Source organism: Triticum aestivum, chromosome 7D (genome assembly GCF_018294505.1).
Source record: "Triticum aestivum cultivar Chinese Spring chromosome 7D, IWGSC CS RefSeq v2.1, whole genome shotgun sequence".
NCBI classification, from domain to species: Eukaryota; Viridiplantae; Streptophyta; class Magnoliopsida; order Poales; family Poaceae; genus Triticum; species Triticum aestivum.
The window spans coordinates 550,439,156-550,453,979 of NC_057814.1; the positions used below are offsets into that span (position 1 = coordinate 550,439,156).

General features: G+C 44.0%; 1 protein-coding gene across 1 annotated transcript in view; it reads left to right on the top strand.

Moving 5' to 3' along the window:
* Positions 1 to 2,805, top strand: part of LOC123171268 (F-box protein At5g07610) — a 3,574-nt gene extending 769 nt beyond the window's left edge. The window contains exons 2-3 of the mRNA XM_044588845.1: positions 8 to 1,911; positions 2,205 to 2,805. Of these exons, the coding sequence (XP_044444780.1) occupies positions 8 to 1,192 (1,185 nt within the window). The 3' untranslated portion in view covers positions 1,193 to 1,911; positions 2,205 to 2,805. The remainder of the gene's footprint in view (positions 1 to 7; positions 1,912 to 2,204) is intronic.
* Positions 2,806 to 14,824: the final 12,019 nt, after the last annotated feature.

Consider the following 14,824-nt stretch of genomic DNA (forward strand, 5'->3'; position numbering starts at 1 on the left):
GGGGGAGGAAGGCCGCGCTTCTCCTCATGCCCGGTACACGAAGCAGAGCGGGACGGCGATCGACATACTCGCCGACGATCTCCTCGTCGAGATCCTCTCGCGCGTCCCCGCCAAGTCGCTCCTCCGCTTCAGGTGCGTCTCCAGCCACTGGCTGGCCCTCATCGACCACCCCGACCACCGCAAAAGGCTCCCCCAAACCCCGGCCGGCTTCTTCTACGGCAGCAACTTCGAGTGGTTTCTGGAACCACCTTTCCACTTCACAAGTTTCCCGGGGAGACGCCGCCCTCCGATCGACGCATCTTGCGCCTTCCTGCCCAACCACAAGCCCGTCCACATGTTGGACTGCTGCAACGGCCTCCTCCTCTGCCGCTGGTGCGACGCCTCCGCCCAAGGTGACGAGTTCCGTTATGTCGTGTGCAATCCCGCCACGGAGAAGTGGGTCGTGTTGCCGAGCTCCGGCAAGGCCACCAGCGAGGTGGCCACCGCACGCTTGGGCTTCGACCCAGCCCTGTCGTCCCATTTCCATGTGTTTGAGTTGGTAGAAGAGCAGGATTCAATCTTTCCCTGGGACCCTGACATCGCTGGAGTGGCGGTGTATTCTTCTGAAACTGGAGGATGGGTTTATAAGGAAAAGAGATGGAACGAACAAATTAGATCCATTGACCATTGTTCAGCATTTGTCTTTCTTGATGGCTATCTGCATTTTCAAGCCAATGCTCGTCGGTTATCCAGTCATCTAGCTGTGGTAGACACAGAGGGGGAAACATGGATGAGCTTCAGTGTCCCTGGTGGTTTGGTTGACGGTTTTATTCAGCGGTCGCAGGGCCGGCTGCATTATGCCAATTTTCAGAGAGGTGGAGATAGTGTCATTAGATTGGTAGTTTATGTTCTGAACGACTATCAAAGCAGAAAATGGATATTGAAGCACAGCATCGAAGCTTCACACATATTTCGAGGGATGGATGCCTACCTTCTTGGTCGTTTTGGATGGGCTGCGATGGATTTTGGTTGGATTGCGATTCATCCGGAATGCAACACGATATTCTTCACTGCTGGGTGTTATACCACATTCATGTGCTATAATATGGATCTTCGACAAGTCAAAGTGATCTCCAATCTGGAAGATGGCCAGCCGCCATATCTGCCATATGTGCCATTGTATGCAGAGTTACAGTCATTGCACGCTTTATAAGAAGTGGATATTCGACAGGCATTAGTTCTTTGTGCTATGGTATGTTTGTTTGAAGTGGGCTGTTGTTTTTTCTGGGGAAACGTTTGAAATCGGCGGACCGGCCCAAGCTTCGGCCGGTCACGCCGCTCACTCGCGCAGATACCGCTTTCTTTTCTCCTCTCCACGCATCACTGGCCCCACGCACCGCCCACGCCCGTGACTGCCTTATCCCTTCGCCCCTGAGCTCCAGCACTCATTCCCCATCCCCATCTACACGACCTCTGCTCCTCTCCTTGCATAATCCCTCTCCTCTGCTGATCTCCAAGGCAACTAAATCCCCCTCTCCACTAGCTGCAAGTCACATCGGTGTGAAGGAAGGGGCACGGGGGGTGCTGGTACGGGAGTTGGGGCGAGCAGGAGATTGTGGGGGCGGCGGCCAGCGAGCTTCAACAGGCCGGTCGGCGAGGTTGGTGATGGTCGGCGACGACGCTGGTAACAGCCGAGCTACAACCGCAAGCTGACGAGCTACCACCGGCTGGTGTGGATGCTACAACCCTTGTTGGGCGAGCTGCAACCTGCAAGGAGTTGTTACTACCTCGACCGGCAGGCGCGACGGCGGAGCACACGAGATGCTACAACCGTTGAGGCAGGAGCTGCAACCGCCCCCGGATTTTGCTGGAACCAGTGACAGCGGCGAGCTGCAGGGTGACCATGGCGGGGAGTGCTGCAACCACGACCAGGTTTGCTGGAACCGACTGGGCGATTTGCTGGAACCAGCGCCCAAAAGTGCTTCCACTGGAATTCGTTCTTTTTGTACCAGCGATTTTTTGCTACCACCACAGTTTTGTTTTGCTGGAACCAACATCCAAAAATGCTTCCATCAGAATTTGTTCTTCTTGTACCAGCGATTATTTGCTACAACCACAATTTTGTTTTGCTGGAACCAACATCGAAAAATGTTTCCTCCAGAGTTTAATTCTTTGATGGACCAGCAACATTTGCTACAACAATAGCTTCAATTTGCTGGATCCAGGTTTTCAAAAGATTCAACAGGGGCCGCGACACAGAGCTGCTTTTTGACAACTTTTTCATTGTGAGCGTCCACGGCAAGCATCAGCGGCGGCGGCTGTCGACGGCGACAAACGGGGAAGGGCAGCCGCGCGCTGCGCGACGCAGCAATGATGGGTGGCCGCCATGTCCTGCAGTGTTTCTTCAGATCTGAATTATGAACGGGGTGAGAAAGAAGAAAGCGAACTGGATGGACGAGGATCCTACGGCTCGTGGTGGGCTAATCGGGCGGCTAGGGTGCGACCGGCCGAAATTTTGGGCCGGCGCACCGGCGCCGATCAGTCGCCTTTTTTCTGGCTGATGTATGCATGCTTTTATAGTTTGAGCGATGGTGGTTCACTTTTAAGCTAACTTGGGTGATTCGTTACCCAAAATTGTACCAAGCTTTCCGTTGTCTGTATTGGTTTCTGCATACCAATGATTTTGGAGAACTCCTACCTCCATGTATTCGGTTAACTTGGCGTAGTGTTTGAGGGATGGTGATGATGTAGAAACATGACCATCTGCTAACGTTATAATATGTCAAATTGTGCTAATGGTATAATGCTTGAAATCATTTTTCTATACTGCTCATAGTTTGAAAAAGAAAAACTCTTTCCCTGTGGCACGTTTCAAGTAGATAATGTTGTTATCAGAACATTAGCAAGCTGTGCGTGGATCATAATGTTCATATTTTGTTAGTAGTTTTTTTTTTTAACGGACGGTGCTCCAGAAGAATGCAATATGCCATCTTAGTTTGTGCTTTTTGTTCTGGTAGGCAGCTTAAAAGAGTGTTGTGTTAAATAAATAAGCGATGCCGTTCACTTTTCATGGTAATCTCACTTCTAGTTCCACCAAGATACCTGTAGTGTTGCCCACACGTTCCAGTCCAGTGCAGCTCTGCAGCATCGTTTCTCAATTTTGAGTTTTGATGTCCTATGACATGGAAGCAACAATGTGGCTGTGGCTGTCACGGCTCTGCATGCATTATGAGTATTTCAGAATCGAGGTAACCATATTTCTGATCATTTATAATCTAGGAAAGAAACACCAGAGTCATCAATTGTACTCCCTCCATTCCATAATTCTTGTCGTGGTTTTTCAACCATGACAAGGATTATGGAACGGAGGGAGTAAAAAACAAGAAAAAATATAAATAATTTTCTCGTTTGCAAGAAACAATTATGTGTGGAAAAATGCAGGAGCCTAGAAAGATGGGTAGCACTTTCTTATGCTAGAAAGTAAGGGAGAATAGGAAATAACTCGCTTATTTGATGGTTTGTGGAGGTGGCTCCATCTTGTTTTCAGCTTGAGATCAAGCTCTATTATTTATGCATACGATTTCGCGTCAAGGCAGTTACACCATCATCGATCATTACACAAGCTCAGATGCGCCTGCTAAATAATTCTGTGTGGGGAACACCATGGGTTCTCGATGGATTTTGTTTTATTTCTGTTTTATCGCCCTAGGTCTTGAATTCGCGCAGATGTTCCTAGATAGAACCTCTTTGTTACTACTCCCTTCATATTTTCGAGATACAATTTTGGCTGCTACAGTGCTACTCCCTTCGTCCCAAAATAAGTGAATCGACTTTATACTAACTTTGTACTAAAATTAGTACAAAGTTGAGTCACTTATTTTGGGATGGAGGGAGTACTTTTTATATGTGTATGTTAGTGTATAATGCAATGAAAAGGTGTAGACTGAAACTATTTTCCATGACAAATCTGAAGGTACAATTTCTATTGGATGAATCTAAACATTTTTTTGTTAATTACATTTTAAGGAAAAAAATGTTTTAATCATGCTTTTGGAACATGGGTACTACTAGTACATGTTATAGAAATATTGTAGTTGTATCAAAATAAACGGTGACGCAGCATTTTCACTAAAAGGTGGCCTTGCTGCTGCCGGAGTGATTGCCAGGGATGCAGTTGGGGAGGTTCTGTTTGCAGCGAGTCAAGTTATGAATGATTGCTTTGATTCTGAAAATGCTGAAGCCTGTGCCTGCAATTCGCTATCGACCAGTGTAAGATGCTTATATCAGTTTTAAATCTGACTGTTTGTGGAAGGTGTGATAAGTTAAGCCGCCAGCCTGCTTCTTCTCCTTGTGACTGAAACGAGAGAGAACAGAGGAGATAAAACAGAATAGGTTTCAGGCAACGAATCCCAGATTGTCATTCGATCATTTTCTCCAGCAAAAAATGCTGGTTTATTTATACGTGGACACAACCGACTCTTGACAGAACCCTCTCAAACTTGTTAAACTGGCATACAACCTTCTGGACCAAGTCCAGAACAACGCGAATGTACAAATGAAACCTGTCACTTGTGCAACACATGGTACATCAGAGCATCTACAACCGGACGCCTCAAACATCTGGGCGGACGGCCCAGTCACTTACCGATCATAAAAATGCGACCTAAACGGGCCTTAGACGTCCGGGCTGACCGGCACCCCTCATATCCAGCCTGCATGAGGCGGATATTGAGGGGGGGGGGGGGTCCGCCACATCGTCCTCAGCCCGCGCTGGCCCACTCGACTCGACATATATTCCTCGCTATCCGCCCGCCGGACCAAATCCAGTCCACTTCACTCCACTCCTCTCCACTCCCCTCCGCCATCCAAGCTCCCGTCGGGCTATCTCCGGCCTTCTCCAGCATGGGGGGCAGCGGATCTGACTCCGACCAGTCTGGATCCATCGATTAGGGTGTATTCCGTGCGGGTTGGAGGAGGCAATAGCCGTCCACATTGCACTCCGCCGCTCCCGAGGGACAGCGCCCGACCGATGGCAGGATCTGTCTGGCGCGACTTCATAGCGTCGACACATCGGGCGCTCGGATCCTCCGGGGCTGGATCATCGCGGTTGCGTGTAATGCATCGTTTATGTAGTAGCCGGACGATGCGTGTAATGCATCGTTTACGTAGTTGCATGAGTTTGTATGAATTTGAGATATGCTAATTGAGGTGTCCGGTTGTGAGAAGGGAATTTGAGGCTTGACCGGTTACTGTCCGCGGGCGCGCTCGGGCGCATCCACGGACGTTTGAGGGGTCGGATTTGCCAAGTCCGGTTGTAGATGCTCTCACGAGACCAAAAACAAGGTTTATACTAACATAATAGTCATGTCCATGAGCTTGCAGCTTCTGGACAGACTACGACGTGTTTGGTACGTTGCACGGACTCATGCAACCTCTAGTGGGCCAAGATTTGGCTATTTGCTTACCCGCATGAATGCTTGCATCGACACAAAGCTCAAAGCATCAGCCAGGCTCCAGAGGAATGCTCAAATCAACCATTTCCTCAAATGTTGGCTTGTTGTAGTGCAATTTACACTACCGGGGAGGATACGGGACGGGGTAAATGCAGGCGACCAAACGACACACAAAACATGGTCAAAAGCCTGCATACCCTCAAACAGGCTCAACGGGGACAGGATCCTGGGAAACGCGAAAAGCGTGCAGACAACCAAACAAGCTGATACGTCCATTTTGCATCATGCTTTTATATCGATATTTATTGCATTATGGGCTGTTATTACACATTATGTTACAATACTTATACCTTTTCTCTCTTATTTTACAAGATTTACATGAAGAGGGAGAATGCCGGCAGCTGAAATTCTGGGCTGGAAAATGAGCAAATATTATAGACCTATTCTGCACAACTCCAAAAGTCCTGAAACTTCACGGAGGCACGTTTTGGAATTAATAAAAAATTACTGGCGAAAGAATCAACCGAAGGGGGGGCACACCCTGGCCATGAGGGTGGAGGGCGCGCCCCCCGGCCTCGTGGGCCACCTAGCAGGCCCCTGGTGCCCATCTTTTGATATATGAAGTCTTTTTCCCTAAAAAAAATAACAAGGAAGCTTTCGGGATGAAGCGTTGCCGTCTCGAGGCGGAACCTTGGCGGAACCAATCTAGGGCTCCGGCGGAGCTGTTCTGCCGGGGAAACATCCCTCCGGGAGGGGGAAATCGTCACCATCTCATCACTATCGATCCTCTCATCGGGAGGGGGTCAATCTCCATCAACATCTTCACCAGCACCATCTCCTCTCAAACCCTAGTTCATCTCTTGTATCCGATCTTTGTCTCAAAACCTCTGATTGGTACCTGTGGGTTGCTAGTAGTGTTGATTACTCCTTGTAGTTGATGCTAGTTGGTTTATTCGGTGGAAGATTATATGTTCAGATCCTTTATGCATATTAATACCCCTCTGGTTATGAACATGAATATGATTTGTGAGTAGTTACGTTTGTTCCTGAGGACATGGGAGAAGTCTTGCTATAAGTAGTCATGTGAATTTGGTATTCGTTCGATATTTTGATGAGATGTATGTTGTCTTTCCTCTAGTGGTGTTATGTGAACGTCGACTACATGACACTTCACCATTACTTGGGCCTAGGGGAAGGCATTGGGAAGTAATAAGTAGATGATGGGTTGCTAGAGTGACAGAAGCTTAAACCCTAGTTTATGCGTTGCTTCGTAAGGGGCTGATTTGGATCCATATGTTTCATGCTATGGTTAGGTTTACCTTAATACTTCTTTCGTAGTTGCGGATGCTTGCAAGAGTGGTTAATCATAAGTGGGATGCTTGTCCAAGGAAGGGCAGCACCCAAGCACTGGTCCACCCACATATCAAATTATCAAAGTAACGAACGCGAATCATATGAACGTGATGAAAACTAGCTTGACGATAATTCCCATGTGTCCTCGGGAGCGTTTTCCTTTATATAAGAGTTTGTCCAGGCTTGTCCTTTGCTACAAAAAGGATTGGGCCACCTTGCTACACTTTATTTACTTTTGTTACTTGTTACTCGTTACGAATTACCTTATCACAAAACTATCTGTTGCCGATAATTTCAGTGCTTGCAGAGAATACCTTACTGAAAACCGCTTGTCATTTCCTTCTGCTCCTCGTTGGGTTCGACACACTTACTTATTGAAAGGACTACGATAGATCCCCTATACTTGTGGGTCATCAAGACTCTTTTCTGGCGCCGTTGCCGGGGACTGAAGCGCCTTTGGTAAGTGGAATTTGGTAAGGAAAAATTTATATAGTGTGCTGAAATTTACTGTCACTTGTTACTATGGAAAGTAATCCTTTGAGGGGCTTGTTCGGGGTATCTTCACCCCGACCAGTAGAGCAAAGAGTTGCTCCTCAACCTACTGAACCTACTGAAAATGTTTACTTTGAAATTCCTTCGGGTATGATAGAGAAACTGCTAGCTAATCCTTTTACAGGAGATGGAACATTACATCCTGATTTGCACCTAATATATGTGGATGAAGTTTGTGGATTATTTAAGCTTGCAGGTATGCCCGAGGATGTTATCAATAAGAAGGTCTTCCCTTTATCTTTGAAGGGAAAGGCATTGACATGGTTTAGGCTATGCGATGATATTGGATCATGGAACTACAACGGATTGAAATTGGAATTTCATCAGAAGTTTTATCCTATGCATCAGGTTCATCGTGATCGTAATTATATATATAATTTTTGGCCTTGCGAAGGAGAAAGCATCGCTCAAGCTTGGGGGAGGCTTAAGTCAATGTTATATTCATGCCCCAATCATGATCTCTCGAGGGAAATTATTATTCAAAAAATTTATGCCCGGCTTTCTCTTAATAATCGCTCCATGCTCAATACTTCTTGTACTGGTTCTTTTATGATAAAGACTATTGAATTCAAATAGGATTTATTGGAAAGAATTAAACGCAACTCTGAAGATTGGGATCTCGACGAAGGTAAGGAGTCTAGTATAACACCTAAGTTTGATTGTGTTAAATCTTTTATGGATACTGATGTTTTTCGTGAATTTAGCACCAAATATGGACTTGACTCTGAGATAGTAGCTTCTTTCTGTGAATCATTTGCTACTCATGTTGATCTCCCTAAGGAGAAGTGGTTTAAATATCATCCTTCCATTGAAGTAAAAGTAGTTGAACCTATTAAAGTTGAAGAAAAGACTATCACTTATAATGTTGATCCTATTGTTCCTACCACTTATATTGAGAAACCACCTTTTCCTGCTAGAATAAAGGATCATGCTAAAGCTTCAACTGTGGTTCGTAAGAGTAATGCTAGAACACCTACACGCTCTGAGTAAATTAAATTTGAACCTAGTATTGCTATGGTTAAAGATCTCTTGGTTGATAATATTGATGGGCATGTTATTTACTTCTGTGATGAAGCTGCTAGAATTGCTAGACCCGATACTAAAAACAAACATAGACCTGTTGTAGGCATGCCTGTTATTTCTGTTAAAATAGGAGATCATTGCTATCATGGCTTATGTGATATGGGTGCTAGTGCGAGTGCAATACCTCATTCTTTATACGAAGAAATTATGCATGATATTGCACCTGCTGAGTTAGAAGGTATTGATGTTACAATTAAGCTTGCCAATAGAGATACTATTTCACCAGTTGGGATTGTTAGATATGTTGAAGTCTTGTGTGGGAAAGTTAAATATCCTGCTGATTTTCTTATTCTTGGTTCCCCACAAGATGACTTTTGCCCCATTATATTTGGTAGACCCTTCTTGAATACTGTTAATGCTAAGATAGATTGCAAAAAGGATGTTGTTACTATTGGTTTAGGGGATATGTCTCATGAGTTTAATTTTGCTAAATTTCGTAGACAACCCCATGATAAAGAATTGCCTAGTAAAGATGAAATTATTGGTCTTGCTTCTATTGCCGTGCCTCCTAATGATCCTTTAGAACAATATTTGCTAGACCATGAAAATGATATGTTTATGAATAAAAGAAGGGAAATAGATGAAGTATTGTTTAAACAGGGACCTATTTTGAAACACAACTTGCCTGTTGAAATCCTAGGGGATCCTCCTCCACCCAAGGGTGATCCCATGTTTGAGCTTAAACCATTATCCGATACTCTTAAATATGCTTATCTTGATGAAAAGAAGATATATCCTGTTATTATTAGTGCTAACCTTTCAGGGCAGGAAGAAGAGAAATTATTGAAAACTCTGAAGAAGCACTGTGCTGCTATTGGATATACTCTTGATGATCTTAAGGGCATTAGCCCCACTCTATGCCAACACAAGATAAAATTGGAGAAAGACGCTAAACCGGTTGTTGATCACCAACGACGGTTAAATCCTAAGATGAAAGAAGTGGTAAGAAAAGAAATACTAAAGCTTCTGGAGGCAGGTATAATTTATCCTGTTGCTAATAGTCAGTGGGTAAGTCTTGTCCATTGTGCCCTAAGAAGGGAGGTATTACTGTTGTTCCTAATGATAAAGATGAGTTGATCCCACAAAGAATAGTTACAGGTTATAGAATGGTAATTGATTTCATGAATAAGGCTACTAAAAAGGATCATTACCCTTTACCTTTTATTGATCAAATGCTAGAAAGATTATCCAAACATACACATTTTTGCTTTCTAGATGGTTATTCTGGTTTCTCTCAAATACCTGTGTCAAAAGAGGATCAAGAAAAGACCACTTTTACTTGCCCTTTCGGTACCTTTGCTTATAGGCGTATGCCTTTTGGTTTATGCAATGCACCTGCTACCTTTCAAAGATGCATGATGGCTATATTCTCTGATTTTTGTGAAAAGATTGTTGAGGTTTTCATGGATGATTTTTCCGTTTATGGAACTTCTTTTGATGATTGCTTGAGCAACCTTGATCGAGTTTTGCAGAGATGTGAAGAAACTAATCTTGTCTTGAATTGGGAGAAGTGCCACTTTATGGTTAATGAAGGTATTGTCTTTGGGCATAATATTTCTTAAAGAGGTATTGAAGTTGATAAAGCTAAAGTTGATGCTATTGAAAATATGTCGTGTCCTAAAGACATTAAAGGTATAAGAAGTTTCCTTGGTCATGCCGGTTTTTATAGGAGGTTCATTAAACGCTTCTCAAAAATTTCTAGGCCTCTGACTAACCTCTTACAAAAAGATGTTCCTTTTGTCTTTGATGATGATTGTGTAGAAGCATTTTAAATACTTAAGAAATCCTTGATTTCTGCACCTATTATTCAGCCACCAGATTGGAATTTACCCTTTGAAATTATGTGTGATGCTAGTGATTATGCTGTAGGTGCTGTTCTAGGACAAAGAGTTGATAAGAAATTAAATTTTATCCAATATGCTAGTAAAACTCTAGACAGTGCCCAGAGAAATTATGCTACTACTGAAAAAGAATTTTTAGCAGTTGTATTTGCTTGTGATAAGTTCAGACCTTATATTGTTGATTCTAAAGCAACTGTTCACACTCATCATGCTGCTATTAAATATCTTATGAAAAAAAGATGCTAAACCTAGACTTATTAGATGGGTTCTCCTACTACAAGAATTTGATTTGCATATTATTAATAGAAAGGGAGCTGAGAACCCCGTTGCAGACAACTTGTCTAGGTTAGAGAATGTTCTTGATGACCCACTACCTATTGATGATAGCTTTCCTGATGAATAATTAGCTGTCATAAATGCTTCTCGTACTGCTCCATGGTATGCTGATTATGCTAATTACATTGTTGCTAAATTTATACCACCTAGTTTCACATACCAGCAAAAGAAAAAGTTTTCTATGATTTAAGGCATTACTTTTGGGATGACCCACACCTTTATAAAGAAGGAGTAGATGGTGTTATTAGACGTTGTGACCTGAGCATGAACAGGAACAGATCCTACGCAAGTGTCACTCCGAGGCATATGGAGGACACCACACTGGAGATAGAACTGCACATAAGGTATTGCAATCCGGTTTTTATTGGCCTACTCTTTTCAAGGATGCCTGTAAGTTTGTCTTGTCTTGTGATGAATGTCAAAGAATTGGTAATATTAGTAGACGCCAAGAAATGCCTATGAACTATTCACTTGTTATTGAACCATTTGATGTTTGGGGCTTTGATTATATGGGACTGTTTCTTTCCTCTAATGGGTATACACATATTTTAGTTGCTGTTGATTACGTTACTAAGTGGGTAGAAGCTATTCCAACTAGTAGTGCTGATCATAACACCTCTATTAAGATACTTAAAGAAGTTATTTTTCCGAGGTTTGGAGTCCCTAGATACTTAATGACTGATGGTGGTTCACATTTGAAAGGGCATGTAGCCCCTAAGTGTGGTTTTGGTAATTAAATGACAATCTCTATGGACTAATGTTTTCAGTGAGATATATTTGAAGGTTTTGTCCATAGATGGTGCCACAAGGATATTGGATGGAATCAAGGATGAAGTCCATATATATGAAGATAGTGCCTCAAGGATATTGGACGGAATCAAGGATGAAGTCCATATATATGAAGATAGTGCCTCAAGGATATTGGACGGAATCAAGGATGAAGTCCATATATATATGAAGATAGTGCCTCAAGGATATTGGACGAAATCAAGGATGAAGTCCATATATATGAAGATATATTTGCCCTATGATTTGGTATTAAATGACAATTCCTATGGAGCATCAAGTGCATTGAATCTTATATGAAGATATGTTCCATAGTGATGCTTGAAGTGCATTGGGTTGTTTTGTGAAGTCTGCCATCAAAGCATCCGAAGAAGTCCTCATGGTATCCTTCTCTGGATACCCCGTGCACACGGGCTTGTACCGTGCGCACGGGCTCGAGTGTCAACTCTCTGGATACCCCGTGCTCACGGGGCCTAGGTGTTGGCTCTCGAGATCCCATATCCAGTGAGGTTTCAAGTTGGTCTTCGGGTACTTCTATTGAAGCCATCAAGATTGGTTTCAATGCCTAATCTAATTATGTTCATGATGGAGTTCATTGGAGGATCTCAAAGATTGATATATTTAGGCTTCTGAGGATCAAGGCTTGAGAGAGTAATCAAAGAGAAGAATTCAAGTTATGGTTTCAAGACAAGATCATGGTGAGCTCATGTGTTGGGTTTAGGTTGATCAAGTCTTGAAGCAAACAACTAGAGTGAAGAATTCATTGTGCCTCTCAAGATATTATGATGGAGGGCTTTTAAGGATCAAGGGCTTGAGAGAATAATCAAAGAGAAGAATTCAAGTTATGGTCTCAAGACAAGATCATGGTGAGCTCATGTGTTGGATTTCGGTTGATCAAGTCTTGAAGCAAGCAACTAGAGTGACTAATTCATTATGCCTCTCAAGAGATTGTGATGGAGTTTTTAGAAGGGCAAGTGGTGACCAAGATGATATTCATAGTGGAACTTGATATGGTCATGGAAGAGTCTTTGGTGATATAGTCTTGAAGCAATGAAGGGAAATGAAGAGTTCATTGTGGCTTTCAAGAAACCAAGATGGAGCTTGGAGTAAAGATGTTGGTTGACCAAGATGAAGCTCGAAGATTATATCTAAGTGGTCAACTCTCAAAGCACAAACATTGTACCACGTGAGATCAAGTGATCTAGTGGTATGGTAAGTAATTGTGAATTGTGCTTTGTTACCTAACCCATGCTATGTGTTTGGTATGTCTATGTGGGTTAGGTGTTTCTCATGGGCTTTCATCAAAAGGAAAGATTTCAAGTAGCCTATGTGAGGATGACATCAAGTGGTGATGGTCATCGGGTTCGAGGTGTCCAAGTGCAAGATGAGAAGCCGGAGGTTATATGCTTTGAAGCTTGCGGTCCACATCATGATAATGCACATGTGAAGATGGGCTTAAGTTAAGGCTTCCCTCATTGCAATATGAGGAAGCAATTCGAGTATCTTCACCAAGTGGTTGTGGACAAGAAAGGGATTCCAACTTGAGGCAAGCATTAAAGTCATCATCAAGCTCAAGTTGAATATGCAAGGCAAAGGTATAACTTAGCTAGGTTTTTCTAGTTTTGCCGATCTCATAGTGCTTGGTGGGAGACCGGATTATAGGTTTGATAGCCGTACTATCAAGAGGGACTCTCGGGCAAGTAGCTTGATCACGTCGCATGTAGAGAGCTCAAACCTTTGCATTACTTGCATCATTCTTTCTTGTTGATCTTGGGTGGTTCTCTATCTGAGGACCTTGGGCTTTTCCATAGCTTCAAAACGAGCCCAAGATCATCGAATTCGGAGTCCGTATGCCAAAGTTATCAACGTTTTAGTGGGCTGCTGCTGGCTGTCCTGGGGACTCCGTGTGCACGGGGTATTTGACCCCCGTGGGCACGGGGCCCCATGTGCACGGGGCTTGTACCGTGCGCACGGGACCCCGTGGGCACGGGGTCTAAACCCCCGTGCGCACGGGGTGTCCAGGAAATGCCCGTTGGAGCCCCAACGGCTAGTTTCGGAGTTTGGCTATTTAAGGGCCCTTTCCTCCCACCGGTTGGGGGTTGGTTCTTACACTTTCTAAACACCATTTTGAGCCTCTCTACACCTCTCCCAAAGCCCTTTCTCCCCTCTATGTGAAGGGGGATTTGTGGATGGATTTGTGAGCCATTTGTTGATCATATCCATTGCATCCCCTCTCCTCAATCTCCTACTTTCAAGAGTGCATCTTGTGAGATTGAGAGAGTGTGTTGAGCATTTGTTGCTTGACATTGCATTGCATTTGTTGCATTGGTTTGAGCTCCCCACATCGATTAGTTCGAGTGAGAGTCCGTGAGTTTATTACTCTTGGAGGTTTCGGCCTCCTAGACGGTTTGGTGATATTCATTGGGAAGATTGTGAAGAGGCCTATGTGGCCAAGGTTCCCCCGGAAGCTTCCTTTTGTGGTGTGCTCCAGGGAAGGGTGTGAAGTGGCCTAAGTGGTCAAGGTTCCTCCGGAAGCTTCCTTGTTTGTGGTGTGCTCTGGAGAAGTTTGTAAAGGTGTGGTGGTCGCCTTCAAGACCAACCCCGAGTGAATCGAGGCTCATCCGTTGGGGGTGACTCGAAAGGGAGAATACGGTGAGCCACTTGGTGGCGCCCCGAATCTTTGGCTTCGGCACCGCTCTAACGGAGATTAGCACTCTCACGAGTGTGAACTTCGGGATAAATCCGCGTCCCCGACTCACTTGTGGTTATCTCATACCCACACCCTTTACTTTCCGCAATTCATACTTGCTCTTATTAATATATCTTGTGCTAGTTGAATTGCTTAGTTGTTCCCACTTCCATGTCTTGTGATATAGTTTGTGCTTCCTAGTTTCCTTAAGTGCCTATCTTGTTTAGCATAGGTTGTTGGTGAACTTAGTTGAGCCTAGCATTTAGGATTTGTGCTTGAAAAGTATCCGTTTAGTTTAATTCCGCATTAGGATAAAGCCAAATCCGTAATAGTTTTAAAACGCCTATTCACCCCCCCCCTCTAGTCGTCATCTAGTTCCTTTCAATTGGTATCAGAGCTTTGGTCTCTCCTTGCTAGGCTTCACCGCCTAGAGAGTAAAGATGTCGACTAGTGGTATAGTGCACGATGACACTTTCTGTTTTAGTGGCACAAACTATCACTTGTGGAAAATTCGCCTGCTTTGTCATTTTTGGGCCATGGGTCCAAATTTTGTGCGAATTGTTCTTGTAGGGGCTTCTCCGTGGAAGGATGAACTTTTTCCAACTAGTGAGGAAAATGATGATATGCTTTGTGGATATGGTGCTAAGAATATCATAATCCGGTCTATATCCCTCGAAGTGTTTGAGTCAATCATGACTTGTGTGTCGGCTCATGAGATGTGGACCAAGCTTGAAGTAATATATGGTGGGTCC